We start from the raw sequence: 26,132 nt of genomic DNA, 5'->3' as shown, positions 1-26,132 counted from the left end.
GATTAGGCGATTCCAGCTGCACGTACTTTGTCAAATCGTGTGGGCAGCGGATTCGATTGACGGAATTCGACCACCATCTACGGTATAGCCGTTGAAGACCGCTCGCGGGCGCAACGGTTTTACGTGAAAACCGATGGAGACACGCATCGGCCGTATATCTGAGAGCTGCCTCAAAAATCCGTTACATCGTACGATGTCTCGTGGGCTCTTTCATCCTTCACTGACACAGCGTCGACAATATCAGAATGGATGACAGCGGACCTCTTTACAATGTGCGCATGAAGCGCGGCCAAGGGTACAATTCCTATATTCAAGAAGTTCGAATTGACAATGCTGTCACAATCACCAAATTCCCAGAAAACGCTGCACGTGCAAGTGCCTCAATCAGTGAAGCCGACACGATTATGCCAGAGCATACAAGGAGCGATTCGGTGTCAAAAGCAGCGCCACCGCCACCGCCACCGCCAAAGCAGGGTCTGGACATGAATGACATCCTTACCACATTGACCGAGAGCTTGAAGAGAACCAGCGCCGAAACACCGCAGCAACCGAAACTGCCATATCTGCTCAAACTGGATCCCAATGCTCGGCACAACCAAACTGTGACCTTTTCTTCAAAACAGGTCAAGAGTATTGTTGAAATGAACAATGCCATGGGGTTTAATGCTTCTGCTGCAATCAAAGCCACCAGCTTAGGCCCAGGGGCCGACGCTCGAAGCAGTCTTGCAACTCGAGACGATCTCAATACGAACGACGTCAATTTCCTTGTTCATGTTAAAGTCGTCAACGAGGCTGACGATCGCAAGGAAGAATGGTCGTTCAACGAAGTTCCAGGCTTAAACGAAGCCCTTGGAGATGAGAAGGCGCCAAGCCAGATGAAGGACGCGCATGCCAGGAGTGTTGAGTTTACGCGGATTTATGGCGACTGTTTCATATCGGATTTTGTCGAGGGGGGTGAGATATATGCCTGGGTAGGCATCAAGTCACAAGATCGGAAGAATTCCAGACAATTAGCTGTGCATGCTTCAGCGCAGTTGACGCCCATGGGTCTACCAGTGCAAGCTTCAGGTGAAATGGACGCCACGCAAGAACGAAATCGTCTCTTTTCGCAAGCAACAACTTCCATCAGGATTCAATGGCGAGGCGGTGGCCAGATCAAGAATCACGACTTCCCCTGGGGAATGGACAGTCTGATCCTCATAGCTAATGCGTTTCCTTCAATGGTTGCAGCCAAGCCAGCCAAGATCCGAGCTGTCCTGACACCGTACACAGCTCTGAAGAGTTTCCACGACCACCGACTGGCGAGTCCTCGGATACCCCTACCGCTGACTTACGACCATTGTGCCATTTATACTAGCACGCTGTATGAAGACTTCATGGCGTTTCAAGACTTGTGCGAGAAGCTGAATGCAATGATCAAAGATCCCCAGGACTACCGGAATCGGGACGATGACAAAGCTAAAATGAACAGCCAGAAGGCTGCTCTTCAGAGTGGCGACGTTGTTGTGGGTACAAGACGGAATACCATCGACTTCACAGCGTCAGAGATGGATGACCCAGCTTCAGACTCCTGGACGGACAAAAAGACTCGGGCCCTCATGAACCTCGACGTCATTATCAAAGACCCGACTCCCAAACTCACCAATATGGACCCAGATCCACAGAAACTAAGCATGATGAGGCTTCTCTGTCGCTCTTCAATGATCTACATCCAGGAACAGGCCGCTGCACTAGTCGTTGACCCGGCGAGATCGATTACCCAGCACGACCACCAAGGTCGGCATGTGTACAGTCTTCCAAAGTATATTTGTCCGGGCGTGATTCAAAGCATACTACCAATCCCCAAGTTTGATAACAGCGGGAGTGAATGGCGAGACAAGGAGGTGTCTGACTTGCAAGGCATGGAGCATATAACCAGCGACCCGGTGAATTACTGCTGGGACGTAATTGGAGAGCCCTTATCCCAGTACAAAAGTTACGAACACTTTGCAATTGGCAACTTCGACATCGATGACGAGGAGTTCCCTCAACGAGTTGCCGTGCAACCTTTTGCAGCCGGATGGTATCACAGCCGCCGTGTGAAGGACAGCCACAACGCCATCAGCGGTATCGGACTCGGGTACACAAATAAAAAGTCCCTCTTCCACCGTAGCACCAAATCAGTCGAAGCCGAGGAGTCGAGAGTGGTCAAGAAATCCAGCGCAGGAGAACGAGCCACCATGTTCGCCAACTTGTACGTCGGGTCTAAACCCTCAGGAGAGCGTTGGAAGCAGATTGAGGACCGCAACCTCAGCGCCTCCTCGATCAATCGTGTCCATGTCTACTACCGCCCGGGGGCTGGCCGCATTGCAGGCCTCGAATTCCTCTCCGATCCTAATCCCGCAGATTTCAACGACGACGCGAAAAGAGTGACGCCGGTGTTCATTCACAAAGCGTGGGATCCAGATGCAAGCGCTGAAAGCAGTTTGACAACAAAACTGCCCGAGAAGATGGAGAAACAGGCGCTGTATCCGGGGGATAATGTGCTGGATGAGAATATGGACAAAAATTGGATGTTCGCCGGGTTGATGGGCGCATTTGAGAAAGTCGGGCTTCCAGGCGCGGGAAGATTAAAGACTGGGAGGGTATTGGTGAAAGTTGCGGTCGTGTGGAAGAAGAGGCCTGGGACTTCATGAGCCTTGCTGTGGTGTTCTTAGCATTGGAAGCATTTGAGGAGGGGATGGACTCGACGAGATGGCGAGTTGCTTGTGAGTGTTTTGAGCGGACTGCCTGGATTCTCTACGGTCGCAGCCGTAGCATATTAATGAGCGTTATTTATATCCCCAAAGGAGAGAGCGCCAAACCAGGGATCATATGATGACGATAATGGACCAAGAATTGGTGAACAGACACTCAGTCCCTACTTACCGGATCAACATGTTACAGTGTGCAAGAGTGTGGTATGTGTTTTGCATTGTATGATCGTCAGCCTTACCAGCAGGTTTGCACGAGGGATTGCGTCGTAAAAGCGGCGTCACTGAGTGTATTGCCTGCTTGGCCCAAGTGGCTCGTTCGTCGCATAAGGCGGCATCATATATTCCCAAAAGGGGGTTGAAGTTAGCTTGGTGGTGAATTTAGCAAAGCTCTTGGCAAGGATCTGGTGACAGCGACCGCAGCTCGCTCTTCTGTATTCAATCGCCGCGGTTGATGCATCTGATCCAGTTGGCTTCGCGCTTGCCCCTCTTTTCGCAGTCAATGGAAGGCCTGTTCACCTGCTTGAGATGTGCAAGAACACTCTCAGGTGTAGCTCGACAGCGGCCGAATACTAGATTCGTCCAACAGATCCCCGGCCGTCGCAGCTTCACCTCCAGCACCTCGTTGAAGCACCCACCGCGAAATCAATCGAGGACGGAGCAGATCCGAAGCTCTAAAAGGTCATCCCGGCCTGTGTCTACTGCTACTGCCCCTGCGGACGAACCTGATAACTTCGAGCGACACAATATTCCCCCCACTGATTATGGCGAGTGGCGTGCCCATGGCCGAGTGGTCCTGGGACCCGGCAATCTCTTCCATCCCTTCTCCAGGTCACCAATCCCCGAGATCCGGCAAAGGGCGCGTTTTATGAGACAGCATGCGCTGTGCCCACACCCCGTGCATCAACAGACGCGGGTACCGATTTCCCCCCACGATCCGGAAGCAAGGAAAATCGAGGGTGTGAGCACGGAGCCTCCGGCTCACGTTTCATTTGAGTGTCCAGATTGCGGCATAGCGACATACTGCTCCGAGGAACACTGGGCGGATGATTTTGAGGCACACTTAGAGATATGCGATACACTGAGACAAATCAACGAGGACGACCATGATCTGAGGTCAGGAAGATGGTTCCCTGAGTTCGAGTATCCCGGACCTCAGATGGATGAAGCTTTGGTCAATATGACCAATTGGGATACCTATCTCTACACGCGCCAATATGAAGCAGTGAATGACGAGAGGAGCATGCGACAAGTTACGAAATTATTGACATATCCTCTGACGATCGGGAGTGTCTTGCATGAACTGAGTCCATACAACATCAGGACTGGCGGGCGGCTAACCGCAGAGGGGTTGAAGAGTTTGTCAGGTGAGTCTCACTTTCGTCCAAGCACTGCCGTCGACTAACACCAATAGCACTACGGTATACATTACATCCGCCTAAAACAGGCCAAGGCAAAGATATCAAAGGTCTAAGGCTGTCAAGTCCTCCAGTCCGGATATTTGTCCTAGGTGCACGAGCCGAGTCATCTCTGCCCCGTGAGGTGTGGACGCAGTTGTCGTACCTTTTCCCTCTCTCACTGATTCATCTTATTTTCATTGGCCCCGAGTCAATGATGAACCGAGACGCAGAATATCCTCTGCCCGAGAGGACACCTCAAAATCCATTTGGTGCCATTGTCGAAGACCGTGTATCGCCAAAGATGAAAATCACCACCTACGTGGACTATTTCCACACCCTGCATGACGCAAATGTGTTCTATCCTTACGACCCGTATTTCGATTGCTTCATGATGTTTCACCCTGGCTTAGGTCACCCAGCCTCTTCACTCGAGTGGGAAGCCACCTTGCCTCGACTGCTTGAGACCAAAATTCCTGTGATATGTACGGGATATACAGAATGGGACATGACGCGCGATTGGCAATGGGTCATGGAGAAATGTGCAGGCGAAGTTGATCTGCTGATGGAACCTGGAGAGAACAGATTCCGGTCTCTGAGATGGGACTTGAATGACCTTGATCCTCAGGACATTAGCTGTGGGAACTGGGGAGTGTGGGCTTTCAGAGGCAAGAGGTATGTGAATATGTTCGCCATTCTCGGGATGCCCTCACGAGTCCAAACGTGAATATTTGTTTCCATCTTTTGCTGACCGTGCATAACCATAGGTACGAAGCGACTCGTCGGGATCTGACATGAACTAGGGCAAGGCGTTCTCAAACAATGTACCATTACAAAAAGAGAGCGGTGGTGGAATGAAGCAAAGCATTGAGAATTCGCCCAGCAGGACGCCATCATGCATTCTTCATCGCCCAACCGAGACTTGGGGCGACTATGCGGCGAGCTCTCCTGAAGATGTCAAGGTTTATAAGCATTGATGCTAAGTTGGACTAGCCGTGTCCGCCCAGACAGTTCCTAGAATCGCCATTAAGCTTTCGACCTTCGTCTTGTTCCGCTGGCTTCATAGGCTTAGCAGCAGAAGCGTGATGCCAGGCTGACCAGGTTTACTCTGGCTCATTCAAGTGCATGGAATAATACGCCAATACGCCCAACGGTTATGTGTGGAAGGGAGCCCCCTGCCGGATCACTTGTAGTTTAGGGGGTTTCGGGGCACTGCCTCCTTAACACGTTTTGACGTACCTCGTATCTGCTTCTGCTTCCTCATGCTATGAGGTAGCTTGAAGATAGTCCCCTTGGCATTGTGGCGAGGCGATACTCCGAACCAATGCGTTTTCGGATCTACAACTAGATGCGCCTTTCACCCAGTCGGTTCTTGGGAAGGGGAAATCTGATGATTCACCACACCATTCCCGGTTTCTTGTACGAGTGCAACTTGGGAAGGGCTGTGCAAGTTGCCTCCGCGTCTGCTGCTTTGTTGTCAAACTTATAACTTGGGATCTAAAGAGCGCATCATTCTTCACTCGAGTCCTTTGTTTGAACTCCGCCCGGCGCGTTTGCTACTATATAATCAAACTTACATATCCCTGTACTCGACGGCACGGTACCGAAGGGTTGACCCTGACCTAATATACCTACCTACCCAAGCTTGACATCTTTGTCACGAGAAGAAATTGGTCCGGCCAGCGCAAGCGACCATGAAGTTCCTCCAGATAACGCTCCTCTTCTGCATCGCCTCCTTCGTCGCTTCCGTGCCGCCCCTGTCTCTCTCCACCGACCTCTCGCTGCGCGACGCCTCTCCCCTTCACTCCTTCAATTACCTCGAGAAGCGCAAAGGTGGCGGTGGTGGCAAAGGCAGTGGAGGAAGCGGCGGCTCCTCTGGGAGTTCCAGCGGTGGGCGCACAGGTTCTGGAAGTTCTTCAGGAGGCTCTTCCACAAGGCCAAACGGAGTGCCGTACTCCTTCTCCCCCTCGTCCAATGTCGGCGGCCGCACGCGCGACGGCTCGGGGACACCCAAGGCATACGGGGGCAGATACACGGGCGGCGCGGTGGTTCCATTCACCGCCGGCAAGCGCTCGCCGACGCTGGGCGTTGCGCCGTTCTTTATCGGCGCGGGCGCGCTGGCCTTCTTCCCAGGCCTGTGGCTCTACGGCAGCGTGTGGGCGTACCCTTATGGCTTTCCATACCACTGGACTGACCCTGACGGGAGAAATCGCACCTCGAACGTGACGTGCCTGTGCCAACAGTACCAGGTCTGCGGTTGCGATCCCAATGACAACTCGACCTTCTTGACCCAGGTGGTCACCAACGGGAGCTCGACACCCGTCGCGCCCGTCAACACCAGTACGGTGAGGACCGTCACCTTCAGCAACGGCTCAACCAGCACATATATCAACGGCAGCCTGGCGAACGGCACCACCGCCGACGGCGGCACTGATCCGAGCGACCCGTCCCAGGTCAGTGCCAGTGTCCGCATGGTCGTGGAGTTGAGCGGGTATTGGGCCATGCTCGTGATTGTGGGCTGGGGCATGTGGATGGTTGCCTAGACGGACGGTGGGACGGACACATACAAAAAAGAGCGAGACTGGTCGACACGCTGTCAGACTGGAACGGACACGCAAGAAGTCCATCGAGCAGAGCAGGCAGCGGGACCCTTGGGGATTGGGATTTCTCCTCTGGTTCCCAGTGTCACAGAGAGGGGGGAGGGTTTTTGCCAGACTCGTTTCTCCATTCTCCTCAATCGAGGCTGTGGCCGTTGGCGCGAAAAAGCAATACTCCAATCACATATACCTCCAGAGAGAGATACATCTATAGGTGGTTTGGACCAGGGATAGTGCGGTTGGACCCCTCGTTACTTGGATTCTCTATGTATATCCCCTTTGATGTTTCTTTTGGAGGGAGCTGCTGCATGAAGCGCCTAGATTCATTTCTCACGATGGAGCCGTCTTCGAGAATGTAAGACTTTTGGACAGTTACACGCAAGGTGCGAACCTGATAGACGTCGTCTCTCTGGACCTTGACACTCACTGGGACAAGAATGAAATTCACTTTATAACCGCATGTATGAGCTATGTACACCCCTTTCCACAGATGAGCACGCGGTCTGAACTAACAATATTTGAGTGCGAGAGTATCATTCATCAATCTCCGCCAATGGATCCATCGCGAGCGAGACAGTCAATTGCGCTTTTATTGTTCAGTGCTCCCACGGCGATCAATTTTGGTTCAGCTTAACGTCTCTAGATATCTGTTGGTTTGCTTCAAGACCGCCGCTGGTTTGTTCCTCGTCAACCGGGTCCCCGTCCATATGTGCCTATCACCTTGATTAGCTCCGTGACGAGGTCGCAATAGCAGTATATATGCTCACCCTAACAGCACCTGGACCTCCAAGCTCCTCAAATAGTCCTCCTTCAAGTTCTCTTGGGGCACTCGGTTTGCCAGGATATGTATATGAGACGCCATAATATACCCCCAGCACGCAGGCGATGAAGCCGGCCCACAGCAAGAGCCCCCGAGCGGTGGACATGAATGTATAATCCTCCAGAGCGAAGATGCCGAGAACGTCATTGTCTTCATGGACGGGCTCGCCGAAGTTGCGCCGTTCTTGCTTGTCGTCCCAGTTGGCGTAGGGGTCACGGTGTTGTCGCTTGATTCGAGGTGGGTTGATGTAGTTGTTGTTCTTCCAACGCCGAGATTAGCATCCTTCTTGAAGCTGTAACTGCAGATCAATGTACCATTTCAGGATCGTCTACCTCTTCTCCAGCAGCCTTCAGACATCTTGCGACCGAGAACTGGGCTCGAGGGATGCGGAATCGAGGTTGGATTTGAGATTGAGGACGGCTTCGGGCAAGAGATCGCGCCGAGGTTGCGGCCAAGGTCAAGGCTCGTCGGGAGAGCATCTTCGTGTCTAGGAGGCTCCAGTGAGCCGGACAGGGAGAGGTGCAGTGAGAAGTCAGGTCATCCAGAGAGCTGGCCGTGAAGAGTTGACGTGTGTGTGTGTGGAGTGAGAGATGAGGGATGCTTGAAGATGGATGAAGAATGGCGGGCAGTGATTGGTCTAAGCAGGAGCTGCCAGTGTCTGGGCACTACTTTTACACAGAACAACATGGGCGGCGAGGTGCTCGGCGGGCGGTCACCAGCCTGTGTAGCCTGCGCCCTAAACTCGCCTGTTCTCTCCCCCCTGCGCTCACTTTCTTCCCAACTCGATATTTTCACGGTTTGCCTCCAACTTCAATCGCTCACCAGCAGCCCAACTTTGTCCCAGGACACGGGAGACTACGCGAGGCCACTCTTCTCGGTCGGTGCTACAATTTGACCTACGATTCAACCAATCTAGCGCCCTGCCCGTGGAGCATACCCGTTGTCATTTTGTCGTTTTCCTACGAATCTCGATTCTGCCATGCCAGGCGCAGCTGCAGTGACCGCGCCAGATGCCGATTCCTTCTCCGACCGGCGGCTTTCAATCAGACTCCAACACCCAACATCAAGGTCAGCTCCTTCACTAAACTCGACCTCACATCAGTTGACTGAATATCTTTTAGCCTTGCTCGATAAGAGATCCACGTCGCCTATCCGCCATCAAGAAAGCCCCGTCGGATCCTCCACCGAACCTCATGACGGCCACGATGAGCCCCCCGCGAAGCGGCGGAAAGTCGCAGGCAGTGACCATAAACCATCTCCTCGTCCCATCTCTCCTCCCTGGAAGCGAGTCGTCGCAGAAGGTCCGACATCCTTCATCCAGGACGGTCGTCGAAAGTCCGGGAGAACAAACATAGTGCCCCTCGACCTGCAGCCGCAATCAAACAAGAGGCAGACACGCTCCGCTTTTGACAAGGCCAAGGAGGAGCGTCAAAAACATGCAAAGCCTGTTTACAACGTGTCCGCTCGCAAGTCTAAGATTGAAGCGCACGTATCTCCGCCGGTGACTGTTAAGCGGGGTCCTGTTCCTCCCTCGAAGAGTCGCGATGCATCCCAGTCGCAACACCACCTCAAGGCTGAACCCTCGCAGAGGCATCTCAGAGACACGCTTATCATCTCAAAACATCCTCATTTGACTCAACCAAAATCTGCTCGTCATCGTACCAATGCTCACGGAGACACGGTTGTCATCTCAAACCACCCTCATTCGACTCAGCCAAAATCTCCTCGTCATCGTACCAGTGCGGCTCACCACCCCCAGACCCCCCCACCACGGCTCAGCGTTGCAAATGGAGACCAACCGCAGACAAACGGCATAGTCAAGATTGGGCAAGAGAGTGATGATGACAATTTCGATACCTCTAGCGGACTCTCCTCCAGAGGGCCGACTCCTCCAGTGACTCTGCGCAAAGTTACCTTTCGGGTGCGACTACCCCCACCCTCCGTTGCTAGTCCAGCCAACGTACCTTTACCGAAGAGGTACGCATCCTTTGAAGAGTTCTTGGAGAAGGACGAGGCCGAACCCAGGACAGGGGAAGAAACTCTGACACGTGATCAAGTTGAGAAGGAGGCCGTGGCCAGGCGAAGAGTGAGAGATGCCCAAAAGCGAGGGTCGCTCCATAATAAATTCGTCGATGCGTTGCCCGATAAGCAAGATGAGCCAAGGAGACAATACGCGCATCGTGATCACCTCTTAGCCCATGTATGCCACTTCAGGAATCTCCTAAGAGCAGAGCATAGAGAGCATAAGAGGAAGGCTGAAATACTAGCGCACGAGGCAAAACGATATGTTGAAAAGAAGCAGAAGCGCAATAAGATCAAGACTGCGGAAGAAATTGAGCAAGAGAAACGAGAGACCTGTGTGGCAATCTATCGAACAGTGGTCAAAGATATCGACAAACTCTGGGCTGCGGTCAGACAAGAAGTTAACGCCATCCGACAGAAGGAATACGAAGAACAGCAGCAGGCAAAGATGAAGGGACACCTTGCGCGAGTCCTGGATCGAACGGATCAAATGCTCACTCGACTTGCTGAGCAGGATGACTCCATGATGGACAGTGGAACAGATCTTTCGTCCAACGAGACCACCGAATCAGAGTCGGAAAATAGCGAGCAGATGTCAGAGAGCGAAACAGAAACAGAGTCAGAACCAGACGACGGGGACCACGATGCCCAGATGTCAATTGAAGAATTGAAAAAGAAGTATGGCAACCTACCAGACTTACCGATCACCGATGAAGGGCCTCTCTCTGACGGCAAAGCGGAAGATGAAGAAAGTCTGGATCAGCCTGATGAAGATTCAGATCCGGAGACTGAAATGGATTCCGAGTTTGACACAGAGGGAAGCGGTGATGAGGATGAGAACGAGGAGGGAGAAAGCGAGGAGGATGAGACAGGTGGCGGCCTCCTCTCGATGTTGTTCTCGAAGAAACAGATCGTGGACATGACGCTGGGAGCCGATGAAATGGATGCATCGAAGAAAGAAGAGCCCGAAAGCCGCAACAATCCCCTTGTACAAGTCCTGGAAGATGTGCCGATGCCAAAAGGAGAACCCTCTGAAGAGGACCCGACGCCCGTACAAAATGCTCAGGAGGAACTGAAAGCTGAAGCCACTGGCGAACATAATGCACAGTTGGAGATTCCAACGGCTCAGGAAACCGAAAACGCTGGATTGCGAGATGCAACACCACTCTTCGACTCTCAGATAGCCCGACTTCCTTCTGAAGATCCTGGAAGTCAGGAGCCTAGCACCCATCCCTCTCCTCATACAACCACAACGAAATTCTCCGAGCCTGGGTCTCTCTCTTCCATCGATGTTCGTGCAGGCTCTGTGCCGCCTGTCACACCTTCGGAAGCAAAATCCGTCATCAAGACGCCTGTTCCCTCATTGTTGCGAGGCACTCTTCGTGAATATCAGCATGAAGGTTTGGACTGGCTTGCAGATTTATATGCCCATGGAAGGAGTGGAATACTCGCTGATGAGATGGGCCTCGGCAAGACTATTCAGAGCATTGCGCTTCTAGCCCACCTTGCTGAGGTTTACGAAGTCTGGGGTCCGCATCTCATCGTGGTACCGACAAGCGTCATGCTGAACTGGGAAATGGAGTTCAAAAAGTTCTTACCTGGATTCAAGGTTCTGACATACTATGGCAACCTTGAAGAACGGAAGCAAAAGAGGAGAGGCTGGATGGCGGATGACAGCTTCAACGTCTGTATCACGTCGTACCAATTGGTCTTGCAAGATGCAAACTCTTTCAAGAGAAGAAAGTGGCATTATATGATTCTGGATGAGGCTCACAACATCAAAAATTTTCGGTCAGAACGATGGCAGACCATGATGACGTTTAACACCAGAGCCCGGCTCCTCTTGACAGGAACTCCCCTTCAGAACAACTTGACCGAACTTTGGTCCCTTCTGTTCTTTCTCCACTATGGTCAAGAAAATGAGGGCGAGGACGACGCGTTCGCGGGGTTGAAAGAATGGTCGGAATGGTTCAAGAGGCCCGTGGAGTCGATCTTGGAACACGGTCGTCAGGCTCTAGACGAGGAAGATCGAGAACAGGTTGCGAAACTCCACAAAGTCATCCGACCTTTCCTCCTCCGTCGCCTAAAAGCGGACGTGGAGAAACAGATGCCAGCCAAATATGAACACGTTGAGATGTGTCGGCTGTCCAAACGTCAGCGACAATTATACGACGGCTTCATGTCGAGAGCGCAGACGAAGGAAACGCTGGCTTCCGGCAACTACTTATCGATCATCAATGCCTTGATGCAGCTGCGCAAAGTTTGCAATCACCCTGACCTTTTTGAAACACGACCGATCAATACATCTTTCGCCATGCACAAATCTGCAGCAGCTGACTTCGAGATTAAGGATTTTTTAGTGCGTCGGAGACTAATGTCGGACGCCTCAAACGATCTAGACCTCGACTTCTTACGGCTGGTACCTATTTCGGAAGAGCGGCTGTCAATGATTGAGGTAATCGAAACTACTAAACGACATGCATACAACCAACTCAGAGACTTGAGGGAGGCTCAGTCCCGAAGGGTCTTGTCGTCCTCCCGCAATAGTATCCATAATGATAATGCCATCGCCTGGCGCGGCGAGACCCGGCGCGGTGTACTCGGATCTCTTGAGAATGTTGGTCGGAGAGCGCGGCTTCAGGAGTTGGACCGTACGATGTATTACGAAGCCTACAAGCACCATCAGCATCCAATTTACGGACGTGGACTGATTGACCAGTTGACCATAAATACGACTTATGAGAGACTGTCCAAACTGTCGCCGCGGAGGGTGTTGAGCAGATTCTGGGATGAAGACCAGCCAATGCAGTCCTTGAGTCTTATACATTCTGTTCAGTCAAGGTCTGGCCAGATGCAACCCTTCGTTGACAAATACGCATGTATCACTCCCGCTGTTGTGGCCACGGATCTCTACGCCAGAACTGTAACGGAAGCCGGAGCCCAAGCGATACGAGAAGCAGCAGAATCAACCTTGAAGAGGGATGACGAGGACGATCCATTCCACCTCGCACGCATGAAGCTCTCCATTGCATTTCCTGACAAACGCCTCCTTCAATACGACTGCGGCAAACTGCAAAGACTGGACAAATTACTCCGCCAACTCCAAGCCGGCGGCCACCGCGCCCTGATCTTCACGCAAATGACCAAAGTTCTCGATATCCTTGAGCAGTTCCTCAACATTCACGGCCATCGATACTTGCGACTCGACGGCGCCACGAAAATTGAGCAACGACAAATACTCACCGAGAGGTTCAACAACGACACGCGCATCTTGTGCTTCATCCTTTCTTCCCGTTCCGGTGGACTCGGCATCAACCTAACCGGAGCAGACACCGTTATCTTCTACGACCTTGATTGGAATCCTGCCATGGACAAGCAATGCACTGACCGGGCGCACCGCATTGGTCAAACACGAGACGTCCACATTTACCGCTTCGTCTCCGAGCATACCATTGAGTCGAACATCCTTCGAAAAGCAAACCAAAAGCAAATGCTCGATGACGTGGTCATCCAGGAGGGCGACTTCACCACGGACTACATGAATAGGATGACATATCGGGACATGCTTGATGAGAATGCCGAGGAGGATGAGGCTGGGAAGGCGATGGACCGTGTCTTGGGTAACGAAAACAGTAGTATTAAGGAGCTGGAGCAAGCCGAAGATCAAGAGGATCGCGTAGCGGCCAAGGTCGCCGCGAGAGAATTGCAGCATGCTGACGAGGGTGATTTTGAGGATGGGAGAGCTAGTGCCACGCCGAGAACCCAGACAGGCGACGCAAGAAGTACACCTGCATCAGGCGTCGTGCCTGGCGAGCCATTTGGAGCAACCAACACAGCCGTTAGCCAGCCACTGGACGACGAAGAGAGGATCCATCATATCGACGAGTACCTCATTCAATTACAAAGGTATCTTATGAAAGATATCCCGCTTGGACCGGGTAAAGACTCAAAGAAAGGAAAGAAAGGGAGAAGAGGGCGAGACGAACACCGCGTTAGGAGGGTGAGATGATTGATTTTGCGCCCAGCATCACTTTTGGCGCTGTTGAGAGAAGACGACCGGGATTGTTCAACAACGGTCCTGTGAATGAGTGTATAAATTCATTGCCGCCAAAATGTAAGAACAGTTTCAACCGGAAAAATCCGGTTTTTTGGGAGCGACAGACCCCGGCAAGGAGGCGCAGGCTTGGTGCTTGCACGCATGGGTGCGCGCCCTCGTTTGAGAAGTCGAGGAGCTTGAGAAGAACAGATGTAACAAAAAAGTGATTCACTCCCAATTGCCTGTTTTGTCCTTTTTCGATGAATAGGGTCCTTTTCTTTTTCCTTCTCCCCTATCTCTTGGTTACGATTAGCTAAGTATTTCGCTCTGGCTCCATTTCCACATGATGAATGAGATTTTTTAGTCGCCGAGAATGAACGAGATAGATCCTGTAAGACACCTAGGCCACTTGAATCTTCCATGTATAGCTCACCCTGCTTAGCCGGGGATAGAATTGTGAAGCTAGTAGGGGCTAGAGGTAGTTTAGCTCTAGGAGGTCATTTAATTCTTGACTAGGTGTCTATGTGTGTGTGTATATTATACGCATATCATAAATGTTTCGACTTTCACGGCGTCCCTGTCTACCTCGCTATGTTAGCCAGTGACCGGTGGATAAAGCATCTCATGCGCGTGAGCTTGTGTGAACTCCATTCCGAAACAGCCAGCGCCGTCTGACGGTCGTGGCTACGCAAGGGCAGGTTGGAATTTGGGTAAAAATGTGGCGAGGCTGCAGAAGACATTGAGAGCGGAGAGCTAGGAAAGGGATGCTATGCTATCCTTCCCCGTCCTGCTCCGGCATGGCGGAACTTTGAGCAGATAATTGAAAGTAACTTTCCAGGATGGTGTGATATAGGACCTACCAATCTTTTCCGCTGGAGCTTTGGGCATCGAATGGTTCATGCGGAACATTATATCTCAGAAAGCCGCGATCAGGTCTACAATCTATTGGGAAGGGTGAACATTCTAAATATGATAGGCGGCTTGGGATGTTTGTGCGTGGGGTACTTGTATGATGAGAATTACCTCTGTAGGAAGCTCATTGGTGATGTGGGTAGGTATAATTTTCATTGGAAGTCCTCGAGGTACTTGAGACGGTAAAGCGACAAGGCGGTCGTGGTTAAAACATCCGGGATGGATGTCATGGTGGTGGAACCTCTCTGGAAGTTCCTCTGACCGGGGTTCTTGCAGTACGAGAGACACCCAATGACGGATTGCAGGACTCTGGAATCGTAAGTGCATGCAAGTATCTGCACTTCGTATTTCCATAGCAAATGGATTTCATCGTGAAGTGGGTTGGGACGGGAGGAATAAGTTGAGACTGCTAGGTGACTGCAGAGATTTGATAGAGGCGCTTTCTTCTCTACCGTTTGCCCCTTCAATTCGTATTCTTGAACTTTCCATCGTCTTTATCAGTTAGAGCCTTTCTGGGTGGTCTTGTGTGGAAAGATATGGTCGTAAGCTTGGGTATCTTCACCCATACTTCTTTACGAAGTATGGGTGCTCATTGGTTCGGTCAGTCCGAATACCCCGTAAAGTGCAGGGATTCCATCATCTTGTGCCGTGTTTAGAGGCCACATCATCTGCCTCTACATGCCGGGGTCACATTTCGCATGGAGGTAATAGAACGGGTTCGGCTGGAATGCGCTGTTTGAGGGAAAGGTCGGGACAAGGCGCGAGGCGAGGCTGGGAAACTAAAGAGATGCGGGATACGTTGAGCGTCCTCAACACCTTACATTCGTGATAAGTCGACGGCTTTCTTCTCAGACATCAGTTACGGTTCCACTGGGGAACTCCTTGTCCTGTTCATCGTCGGCAAAAGTTCCCTAGCCCAACGAGGGTCAATACAAAAGAAGGTGGACCAAGGGGGTTTGTGTTGATGAATGTGGCCACATTTTGCGGCATTTTCCTGGTCCAGCGATTTGAGCCACTCCAAGCGACGATGCTAGTGAAAGGTAGAGTTGACCACTTTGCTGGACCTGGTATGGAACCGCGACAGGCTGCAATACGTGGTGGGTTGTGCTGAAAACAGACTCCAATGCTGACACACCCCATCGTTGTACTTGTTAAAGAGGGGAAGTAAGGTGCGCCTGGTGCGCCCACATCTCCACGATCCCACACTGTGGCGTTGGCCAAGACGGAAACGAGGGCTTGAGCGCGATCAGATGGCCTGTCCGTAGAAGGAGATGTTCGAGAAAAGTCTACCCAGCTACGCTGTTAGGATTAGCGTAGGCTATAGGGTTGGAAGGGGAAGATAAGGCACCCAGCCCCAAGCCACCCTACGTTTGAAGTCGATGCGATCCCCGCCGCTGCTCGTTCCGGAGGCGTTTTCGCCTACAAACAGAGCAACGACCTGGGTTGTATGGCTCAACCGTAGGAAGTCCGAGGGCTTGTGGCAAACTCTGATGGGTCCTTTTTTCCGTGTGGCTCGGTGCGAGTTATCCCTTTCTTACTACCCGAGTACGTACAGGCACAAGGTACACACAGTCTCCGCCCTGTCTGACCGGTCATCGGAGGTCGGGTGCCCCAGTACCACCTTGGTCCACAAAGTCGGACATGTTTTGTTGAATGAGGGCCTTTTGTCAATTTTTTTTTCCCCTTTTCCTTCACTTGTTCTAGAACTCGACGGAAGGATCTTTTGGGACCAAGCAGTCGTGGTGTCCAGCTCGCCAGGACGCCATTTATTCCAACGGCTTGGCCTATGTCATGGAAGCGGGTGTGGAAGTTAAACACGTCTGGCCTGTGATCTGTCGTGGATTCTGATTGCTATTTGGCTAGCAGCAAGGGATGATGAGTTTGAGTTTGGAAATAGCATGTCATCTGCCGATCGCTGGCTGGGCGGATTGGACATCCAGGGCTAACGACGCCGCTAAACTTGGCCGCGGTGTTTGAGCCGTCAGCCCAGAAGACGGATGCCCCAGATTGGAGTGTTGGCTGGTCGATCACAAGGCGGAATCCCAGCCCGGCGCCCCAAGTCTTCCCCAGCTCTTGCCCAAGGCGTTTTCTTGTTGCTTCTTATTGTCACCCAAGCATTCTGAAGCTTTTGAGAAGCCAAGGATTGATCGGCTTGTGAAGTCTCCTGAAGGACGACGGCCAGGTGGAGGAGAGGTAAGGGAGGGCAGTCTGTCAGGTCAACAAGGCGTTGGGGAGCGTTGCAGAGGTGGATCTCTGTCAAGTCCAGTCAGTCCTCATCCAGCCGTCTCGACAGTTGCAAAAACTCAAAATATTATGTACCTAGGTAATGCTAGGTAGTAGTGGCCAAGTACAGGGTCCCCTAACAGGCGATGGATAAAATGCGCAAGGACTGCAACGACAGCAAAGGCATCTCGGCGCGACGAGGGGGCGAGGCCAAAGGCGTTGGAGGGCGAGTTGCTAAGTTAGTCGAGGTGGAGAGGAGGAGTTTGTGGGCGAGTATGAGGGCGAAGTGAGGGCGAGGTGAGAGGGTGACTGTGGTGACTGCGGTCACAGCGCGCAGGCTGGTGCGGCCTCTCTAAGCCCTGGTGGCTCCATCTTAGTCCACAGCTCGACAGGTCCCATTGGCTTCTCTCACGTCAAACTACTGCTCGTCACTGCATTCCAAGTTTCCTTGAATCCTAAAACCATGTCCTCGTTGGCTCAAGCCTTGCCATTGATGTTGCACAATACCGAGTACCCAGTACAGGATACCTCGTACCATTCCCCTCCCCCCCTCACCCCTGTCGAGTCGTGTGATGGCCCATCCGCTCCCCAGCTCTCCAGCTCCTTAGCTCTCTAGCTCTCTTCTCTCTTCTCTCGGCCCAACAATGTTCCTATTCCCGAACCGCCACTCGACCAGCGATCAGCGTCACTCCAGACCTTGGCTCTGGCGGCCTCCCCAGTTCCTCGACACGCTGATGCTGCTGAGACGCAAGTGCCACAAGCTGCACAGGGTACCATGGTCCATGGATGGCGAGCCGAGTGACCAGGGGGGTTGAGATGAGGGAGGAGCACGCCATGTCCAGTTTGTGCGAGGCCAACCGTACCTGGAGCTGATCGTCGCTCTTCTTTACCATTGGGGCACTGAAGTTGTCTTCACCCTGCACACAGACTCATAAAGAGCGCGTCGTCCCTCCCCCTCCTGCTCAGCTGGTCCTTCCTCCCCCCCTTTCGTGTCCTCCTGCTTTGTGCTTTGGATACTCACCAACACCCAGACATCCTGACTGCCGACCATGGCTGACCACAAGGATGCTATTGCCTCAGAGCACCGGAGACCTAGCGTGCTCTTCGCCGATGAGTCCAAGCGCAAGGCCAGTGTTGCTCAACTGACGTCCAACACCACTGGAGAGTGAGTCAAGCTTCAAGGGGTCGTGCCCTGTTGCCCCTCGCTGACCTTGGTTGGTGCAGAGTCCGCAATCCTCTGGTCGGGATTCCGCGCGAGCAGATGCTCCAGGATGTCGAAAACTACGCCAACGAGAATGCTCTGACTGATATTCTGCCGCTCTTGAAAAAGGGCGCCTTGGTTGCACAGAGCCCCCATGCCATCGAGCATATTCCCGAACTCGACGAGTCCGATCGTCAACTCCTCCGTGAGGAAGTCACCCACCGCTGGAGACACCCCAAGACCCTCTATTTCACCATCGTCCTCAACTCGATCGCCGCCGCCATTCAGGGCTGGGATCAGACAGGTTCCAATGGTGCCAACTTGACCTTCCCTGTCGCCTTTGGGATCCCGGATTCCGGTCCTGTCTGTGAAGCCGCGGGCAACTGCGAAGACAACTCATGGCTCATTGGCTTCATCAACTCTTGCCCTTACATCGCCATTGCTTTCTTGTATGTCTGGACCTGCTGATGGGCCTGGATACATGCTGACCTTTGCAGTGCCGGATGGATATCGGATCCCTTGAATGACTTCCTTGGCCGTCGCGGAACTATCTTCGTCGGTGCCGTCTTCTCCCTACTCGCCCCGATTGGTTCGGCCTGTACTCAACACTGGGGTCAATTGGTCGCAACTCGTATTCTGTTAGGTATTGGCATGGGTCTCAAAGAAGTCACGGTCCCCGTCTTCTCGGCTGAAAACGTAAGTCTCGCTAGACTCAGGATCAGAGAAGCCCCAAGCTTCTTCCCCCGCCGATACAGGTTTGGAGCGCTAATACCAAGACAGTCCCCGACAAACATCCGCGGTGGTCTCGTCATGAGTTGGCAAGTCTGGACGGCCTTTGGCATTTTTCTCGGTACCTGCGCGAACCTGGCGGTCAAAGACACTGGCGACATAGCGTGGCGCCTGCAATTGGGGTCCGCTTTCATTCCAGCGGTGCCCTTGGTGCTTGGTATCTTCTTCTGCCCAGAGGTAAGTCGGAAAGAATAGCTCCTGGAGGCTCTCAACTAACCCGTCAAAAAGTCTCCTCGTTGGTTGATGAAGAAAGGTCGTCACGCCAAAGCCTATAAAGCTCTGCTGCGACTCCGGAACAGCCCTCTGCAAGCGGCTCGGGATCTCTACTACATTCATGCCCAACTTGTCCAGGAAGACATCCTTGTTGAGGAGTCTGCCGTCGCCACTCACGGCAACATTATCACTCGATTCATTGAACTTTTCACCATTCCACGTATTCGACGTGCAACCCAAGCTTCGGGTATCGTCATGATTGCCCAACAAATGTGTGGCATCAACATTATCGCCTTCTACTCATCCACTGTCTTCTCAAATGCCGGAGCCAGCGTTACCGGCTCTTTACTTGCGTCCTGGGGCTTTGGCCTGGTCAATTTCCTTTTCGCCTGGCCTGCCGTTTGGACGATCGATACCTTCGGCCGACGAGCTCTGTTGCTCTTTACATTCCCCAACATGTGCTGGACCTTGCTGGCGGCTGGCTTCTGTTTCTGGATTCCCGAAAGCAGCGACGCCCACCTCGGCCTGATTGCGTTGTTCATTTTCCTGTTCGATGCTTTCTACTCGCCAGGAGAAGGGCCTGTTCCATTCACCTACTCGGCCGAAGTGTTCCCACTGTCGCATCGTGAAGTCGGCATGTCCTGGGCCGTGGCCACCAACAACTTCTGGGCGTCAGTCTTGTCTCTTACATTCCCGCGTATGCTCCAAGCCATGAAACCACAGGGCGCATTTGGGTTCTACGCCGGACTTAACATTATCGCGTTCATCATGATCTTCCTGTGGCTTCCAGAGACCAAGCAACGAACCCTCGAAGAATTGGATTACGTCTTCGCCGTGCCCACTCGCACACATATGCATTATCAACTCAACCAGGTCATGCCGTACTGGTTCAAGACCCAAATTCTGCGGCGCAAGGGCCTTACTCCTCCCCAGCTTTACAAGTTCGATTCAGACGATTACGTTGCCTCTGATCGCGAAGAGATCACGGAGAAGTCGGCCGATGTTTGAGCTCCGACGGCTCGATATCAGATTGACATAAAGGAGGATGGTGGACGCTCTGAACGAGCTTTAACGAGCATGAGTAGAGAGCATGGTTATCTAATGAAGTCCCACCAGTCGCTAAACCCTGCAAAACGCTGTCGCAGCCGTGTTGAAGTCGAAGACTCCATCCAGCCTAGGCTTACAGGCACCAGACATATACCCCATCACTGTCATGGTAGTTCGGTAGATGGTCTAAGCAACTTCAATAATACCTGCAGCTGAGTTCTCGTAACCCTCGCCGCCAGCTTGCTCGCTTTTCCTCATTCTTCTGCCTTGAGGAGTATGATATTCTGCACCGCGATACCCTTATCGTTGTCCCTTTTTGAGCTTACTTGCATATACTTGCTCCGTGGCGACGATGCTACTGGGGTTTCTCCACTTGGGACGTCCTTGGACGTCATCCACCACAGACGTAGACACAGACAGATCAATAGATCTCAAGATGCATCCACAAACCAGATTCCTGACCTCCGGCCTCCCCGCCGTTACTACTTACTTAGGCTCTGGAGGATTTGGGGAGGATGCAGAATTTTGCCGATCATTTTCGATTCTCTAGTTCCTCCCGTCACGTCCCCTTCATGGCCCATACTCATGAAAGGATCCGCATCTGTCAAGGGAGTAACGGAAGAGAATCCTATTACTCCGTATAATAATAAACCATATATATTGAACCACCTTGCCCCCAAGAGTCTCCTTCCAATTTTGAACCCAACCGCACGGTCAGGATCCCTCCTGCTGACTCTGACTCCTGAATCCTGGGTGCGCGACTCACTCACTCACCTCACTCACTGCACGCTCATTCTAATTTCTCCATGCCTATTCTCTCCTATCCTCATAGAGTGAGAAACGCTCCCCAGCTAGGTAGGTTGTTCCATTGCTGCTGGCCTCCACATGATTTCGAACTGAGTGGATGGGCGGAATAGGCTTTGTCGTCGGGAACGTCAAGTAGTCTTAGTACGTGACTATAGGTCAACAAATGAAAAAGGAGCCCGAAACATATACCCGAAACAGCCCCATTAGTGCCAGGATATTGGCTTTCTCTCTCTCTCTTTCCCTACTCGCAAAAATTAGCACTATCTCTGATAGGTTCATGGCTGAGTCTGACCTACGAAGACGACTAGTGAACTGGGGCGAGGCTACTAGCCATGGGCATCAACTCGTACGGCGGTGGGTATAGCCTCTTCCCAACGCGCACACTCAACTAGGGGAAGTCCTCTCTGTTGGTAACTTGGTTGATTGTCCCTTCTATGAAAGATAGTCCCCCAGGACTATATAAGAAGAACCATAGTCTAGGGTCGGCGCCCTAGCCAATCATAACGCTATCCACCACTTCAAACTTCTCCCATTACACTAGCACTGCAGCATTACGCAGCCGCGGCACCGAGCAGCTCCTGGTTTGTAGCTCCGCTCGTTGCCGTCACAGTGAAGGCAAAGAAAAGAACCCAGAGCACGACGGAGATTATCTGGAACGCCTGGTTGCTGACATGTTTGGGCCAGTTCGCACATTTGGGGTCTACCAAGAACGCGCCGCTGACGAAGGCAACGAGAATGCTGGCGAGCTTGTCTGCCGCGTGAAAGATGACAAGTGAGGTCTGAGGCGGCTCCGCCGAGACGGCTATAATGTGAGTCTCGTGTCTCTGAACCCCCTATGGGCGAAATAAACACCTGACAAACTGTCAGCGCAACGAAGCTATGTACTATATCCCACGGGCATCATAAATCCAAAGCCAAACACACCCGTCTGCCCTGAAGCTCTCAGTGTTCGTAGAGTTAGTGGACGCCACCAGGACAACCAATATATCCCGGCCTTGAATCCGGACAGGTCCCCTCCGCACATCTTGAATATGACGCGCCTATCTATATGTACGCGAACTCAAAGCGCTTGTTCGGCGCTGGATTCGTTGATATTCCTCACGAGAAACTATGCATAACCGGGCTGCTGGAACCTTCTCTACAGGAGCACGTATCCGACTGCCAGCGAAAGAGAACCCCAATACCAGACAAATAATGGTGGTTTTGAGAGGTCAAAGTGGCTACATAGCTAGAAACATGTATGCACCCCACTACCTCTTCTGGCGAATTAGCCCTCTCTCGTCTGTTTGGAATGCCACAGCCCTAGACGACAGGAGGATAGCATAGAAGTGATCAATATGGAAGTCCTTCAAGCACCACATTCCTCGTCGGAAACCAAAACATCCAGACTCCCACATTTCAGCCACAAGCCATGACGATTTGCATCAAACGCCCCTTCCTCGTCCCATTACCACGAAGCAGACTTTGAGCTTTGTCAACAATGATCTCGGCTTCGGTCGCCACGAATGGGCGCGGCAGTCGCGTGAAACACAAGGCCAGATCCTCCAAACCCTCCCTTTCCGCGGACAAACTCAGCAAACATGTCCTTGTGGAAGACCTCGTCAATGACTTCAACAACATGTCCATCCGACACATCTGGCCGCCACACCACGTGCGTTTCGTGATGTGGTATTACCTAACCACAAGTCTACCGTACGAAAGCATCGCAGTCGCATTCAATGTGACTTTTGCTGGAGACGACGAGGCCGGACGAATGGAAGCAAGGAACGCAGAAAAGATTGTCGAGTTGGTAAATCTGAGGTACATATTGATCAAGGACGAGTTGGCTGCGAGAGGTCAGTGGCCTCGACCGACTGAGCAGGGTTGGGCACCATGTGATCACGGTATGTGCTGTGCGACACTCGCGGAAATGGCTGGAAATGGCAGGATGGCTTCAGTTATGAGGAGCGTTGACTTGAAGACGAGAATGGCACGGAAATTGGCGGACATGGCGATGGGCCTTTGGGACGGTGACTGGGAGGAGATCCTCCAGTGTCCTAGGAAGCATAAGGACCCCATTTCTGCTGGTGCTACAGTGGTCCAGCAGCACAGCAATGCCGCGTCCTTGCCAAATTCGAGCAAAAAGTCCCTTCCATTGGGCATTTCCTCGTTGCGGCGCAGTGTAAAGTCGTCAGCCTGGGAAGCACCCTCGAAACAGCTAAATCGGGTATCGCTAATACCGATCTTTGAGGAACATATCGATTTGGACCTGTCTTCGACAGAAGAGATCGAGATGCCGGGCAATCCGGGGACTTTCGCTCCTATTCATCCCTCTACATTGTCCTGCGCTGCGGCGAAGACGCACTCGTCACTAAGGAAGTTGCATCCGGCTCCACAGCCTCGAGACCATTCGACCAAAATGCCGTCTTTATCATGCTGGCTAAACAACCGCTCGTTGAGAAGCCACCGACTAAATCGAGCACCGATGTCTGATTTTCAAGGAGAAATGCAAACGTTCTCAGACGATCCAAACTTAGCTCCAACAGAGTCGGCGGGCTCTACAATGTCACGTTCATCCAACACCCATTCCAAATTTGTCCTCACAAGTTCGCAAAACTCGGCAAGATTGACGACAACTGATTCTGGGTCCCAGGTGACTCTTGACGGGGCAGCTAACGTAGAAACGACCAGGACTGAGCCGATCGTCACGCAGATAAACCTGGTGGTGGGAATGCCGATGTCGATTGATGTATCGGAAGTGTGTTCGTTCGTCCTCAAGCAAGCATTTAAGGCCCCATACTGGTGTATTGTCCTCGACCCCTTTGAAATTCTTGCAAAGAACACGGAGAACTTGTCAAGACATCTTGTCGCGCTTAGCGGATGGCACTTTGTACAGTTTCTTCTCGCCATATTTGTCACCAAAGTCGTCGTGGAGTATACCTTCGAATATTTGCGCCGGGTTCTGCGGCATCGGTGGATGATTGAGCTCAGTCCGCCACATGCACCAAATATGTCGGAAACAGTGTATCTCCTGTATCTGTGCATCGCTTGCCAGATAGTGGTCTTCGTGTGGCCCAAATGTGCGCCAAAAACACAGCAAGTCTTTTGACCACGGCCTTGAGGTCCGTCAACGACCGCGGTTCCTCATGGCATAGAATACTGGCATCGATTACGCGGAGCTCATTTTCGATCATGAACCCCACCATCGACTCTTGCCTTTCACACCCTCGGTTTCATACGCAGACTCTTCGTCCTCAAATTTCAATCTCTCAACGACCTGACGGGCTCGGAAACCCTTCACGAACTTCCAAGCCTCCGTGTCGGCCAGGTTCCATGCCTCTGCCACATTACGGATCTTGAGCACAGCGGCGTCTTTACTGTTAATAGTGCTTCTTGCTTTCCGTAAGAGGTCGGCCTCAATTACAGCCTGCTCTTCTGTAGGCGGATCAGGATCAGAAGCCTTCTTACGGTCGGCAGGAACGCCGGCAGGAAGTTTGGCCCAACGCTCAGGTCCAGGAACTGGAGGCAAAGACTCTCCATGAGACACTGTCATCCTTGGAACGGGAAAGCCAAAGTGCCAGTCGAGATGCGTGAGCCAGTCTTCCGGGAATGGAGAAACTTCCTCTCTTGCCGGCCGAGCCTCATTAGTGGGCGACTTTGGTGGAGGGGGCGGTGGATTGAAAGACGCAGGGAAATGCTCGGTTGTAAACCATAAGGAACGACTGCTGCCATATTCTGATGCCACCGCGTCCTTTAGGGCCACTACGCGGCTTGGACCACCACGACCGTCTCCCAGCAGATCCCGCGTGACTGCAGTTATCCAAGGATCTCGTTCAGTATGCCGTCTTATATGAGCGACAGATACGGCATCGGATTGATTTGTCAGTGTAATCATCGTATAAGGGTGAGGCACAACGGCAATTGTAAACAAGGAAGACGTATTCCGGAAAGAAGGAGCGGTGGTGATTCTCAACTTCGAACCCGTACACGGTGTGCATTTCGGTCGATTTGGCGGACAAGACGATTGCAAGATAGAACTGGGACATTCTGCAAGAAGGCGGGCTAGGTCCTTGGATGGCTGTACAAGCGTGAAGGTGTGAGCTGCAAGAGGCTGCAAGACCGCAATACCAGCGCTGAAAGTATTTTGCCACATGACGTGAAGATGTGCCATCATGAGTTGGTTGAGTGAGCGTCGACCTTTCTTCTCATCTTTGGCCATTATTTCTGCCAGAACAGGGTATTTGGAGGCTATCGTTTTGGAATCATAATAAGCGATGGATGTTGGCTGTTCCACTTCAAAACGCTCTGAGTCGATGGCATCCGTGATGGTTTTGAAGGAGCTCAATTTTACATTATCGAGTGCGGACTTGATGGCATCTTCTATTTGGGTCTTTTCTCCGGCAAACAAACCAGATCCCAAGCCCTTGAACTTGGTAAGCTGGGGATATTGCCCTCGACGCAGATGAGATAAAAGGGCGTCATCAACAGGGCCCATGGGTAAGCAGTACCAGCTTGTAAGCAAACCGGTACCCATATGAGCCCAAGCTAACCATTGCCGGAACTCTTGCTCAAGGACCGCCGGCATGCCTTTCGCGTGTAAGGTCTGATAGAGTGGATGGCTCATAGCCTCTGCGTCCGTCAGAACCACTGGTCGAAAGCCATGAGCCCACCAAGCTCGCCTCCATGTCAATAGAAACTCCTTGTCGATGCTCTTTGTCTTGTCGTCTCTTTCGATTGAAGTATCATAGAATGTGTAGACCGGTGGCCGTTCCGCCAGAGGAGGCAAGACGACGCGATCCTCGTCGAGTGTCACAGAGGAGGAGAAGGGGTTGAGCCATTTCCAATCGCTATACCATGAGCTGTCTCCATGTGTACTATTCTTCTGTTCGGGAGGCTTGTGCGCGGAGCTCTGGAAAGACCAGCGGAGGTTGGGAACAGTGAGTTTGGGTATCACGTCTCGGAGAGCTTCTGGGTATGAAATCGCATCGATCACGGCAGCGGTGGACGAGCTCGACGTCGAAGAAAATATTATGAGGCCGCTAATGAAGACTGCCGCAATGACAATATACCTAGTGAAATGCCGCGGAGGCATTGCGCCTGGGGGGGGAAGCGAGCGACAGGCTGGAAGTTGAAAAGAAGTAGAAAACAAGAGCTGAATGCTTGAACGCGGCAAGGGAAATCTATTGCAAGAACAGAAACATTTTGCGAGGATGTAGATGTTGCAGGATGAATCCGGTCAACAACGTTGATTGTATCGTCAATGATTGCGCCATTGGAAATTGTGACAGCTCCTAAAGTCTGGGGAACACAAGGCTGCCGGGAAGCTGGCCAATCGGAGAGCATGTGGTTGCCAAGCC

The 26,132-nt window shown here is 52.3% G+C and overlaps 8 protein-coding genes across 8 annotated transcripts; 6 read left to right on the top strand and 2 right to left on the bottom strand.

Moving 5' to 3' along the window:
- Positions 1-245: 245 nt before the first annotated feature.
- On the top strand, positions 246-2,675 carry Z519_08942 (uncharacterized protein; the record flags this gene model as incomplete). Its single annotated transcript, XM_016766669.1, has 1 exon — positions 246-2,675. One exon carries the CDS (start codon positions 246-248, stop codon positions 2,673-2,675), a length of 2,430 nt encoding a protein of 809 aa, XP_016616967.1.
- A 559-nt stretch (positions 2,676-3,234) lies between these two features.
- Z519_08941 (uncharacterized protein) lies at positions 3,235-4,856 on the top strand (the record flags this gene model as incomplete). The annotated part of the gene is made up of 2 exons (XM_016766668.1): positions 3,235-4,099; positions 4,147-4,856. The coding sequence occupies 2 exons, from the start codon at positions 3,235-3,237 to the stop codon at positions 4,854-4,856; spliced, it is 1,575 nt and encodes a 524-aa protein (XP_016616966.1).
- A 967-nt stretch (positions 4,857-5,823) lies between these two features.
- On the top strand, positions 5,824-6,672 carry Z519_08940 (uncharacterized protein; the record flags this gene model as incomplete). The annotated part of the gene is made up of 1 exon (XM_016766667.1): positions 5,824-6,672. One exon carries the CDS (start codon positions 5,824-5,826, stop codon positions 6,670-6,672), a length of 849 nt encoding a protein of 282 aa, XP_016616965.1.
- Positions 6,673-7,340: 668 nt separating this feature from the next.
- Z519_08939 (uncharacterized protein) lies at positions 7,341-8,025 on the bottom strand (the record flags this gene model as incomplete). Its single annotated transcript, XM_016766666.1, has 3 exons — positions 7,341-7,439; positions 7,494-7,805; positions 7,861-8,025. 3 exons carry the CDS (start codon positions 8,023-8,025, stop codon positions 7,341-7,343), a joined length of 576 nt encoding a protein of 191 aa, XP_016616964.1.
- Positions 8,026-8,525: 500 nt separating this feature from the next.
- On the top strand, positions 8,526-13,577 carry Z519_08938 (uncharacterized protein; the record flags this gene model as incomplete). Its single annotated transcript, XM_016766665.1, has 1 exon — positions 8,526-13,577. The coding sequence occupies one exon, from the start codon at positions 8,526-8,528 to the stop codon at positions 13,575-13,577; it is 5,052 nt and encodes a 1,683-aa protein (XP_016616963.1).
- A 4,211-nt stretch (positions 13,578-17,788) lies between these two features.
- Positions 17,789-19,950, top strand: Z519_08937 (uncharacterized protein; the record flags this gene model as incomplete). Its single annotated transcript, XM_016766664.1, has 5 exons — positions 17,789-17,904; positions 17,964-18,389; positions 18,438-18,636; positions 18,721-18,906; positions 18,958-19,950. The coding sequence occupies 5 exons, from the start codon at positions 17,789-17,791 to the stop codon at positions 19,948-19,950; spliced, it is 1,920 nt and encodes a 639-aa protein (XP_016616962.1).
- Positions 19,951-22,276: 2,326 nt separating this feature from the next.
- Positions 22,277-23,884, top strand: Z519_08936 (uncharacterized protein; the record flags this gene model as incomplete). The annotated part of the gene is made up of 1 exon (XM_016766663.1): positions 22,277-23,884. One exon carries the CDS (start codon positions 22,277-22,279, stop codon positions 23,882-23,884), a length of 1,608 nt encoding a protein of 535 aa, XP_016616961.1.
- An 81-nt stretch (positions 23,885-23,965) lies between these two features.
- Positions 23,966-25,867, bottom strand: Z519_08935 (uncharacterized protein; the record flags this gene model as incomplete). Its single annotated transcript, XM_016766662.1, has 1 exon — positions 23,966-25,867. The coding sequence occupies one exon, from the start codon at positions 25,865-25,867 to the stop codon at positions 23,966-23,968; it is 1,902 nt and encodes a 633-aa protein (XP_016616960.1).
- Positions 25,868-26,132: the final 265 nt, after the last annotated feature.

This window comes from Cladophialophora bantiana (assembly GCF_000835475.1).
Source record: "Cladophialophora bantiana CBS 173.52 unplaced genomic scaffold supercont1.14, whole genome shotgun sequence".
Classification (NCBI taxonomy): Eukaryota; Fungi; Ascomycota; class Eurotiomycetes; order Chaetothyriales; family Herpotrichiellaceae; genus Cladophialophora; species Cladophialophora bantiana.
The sequence above is the reverse complement of the archived record's forward strand: the minus strand, read 5'-3'. Positions and strand labels throughout refer to the sequence as shown.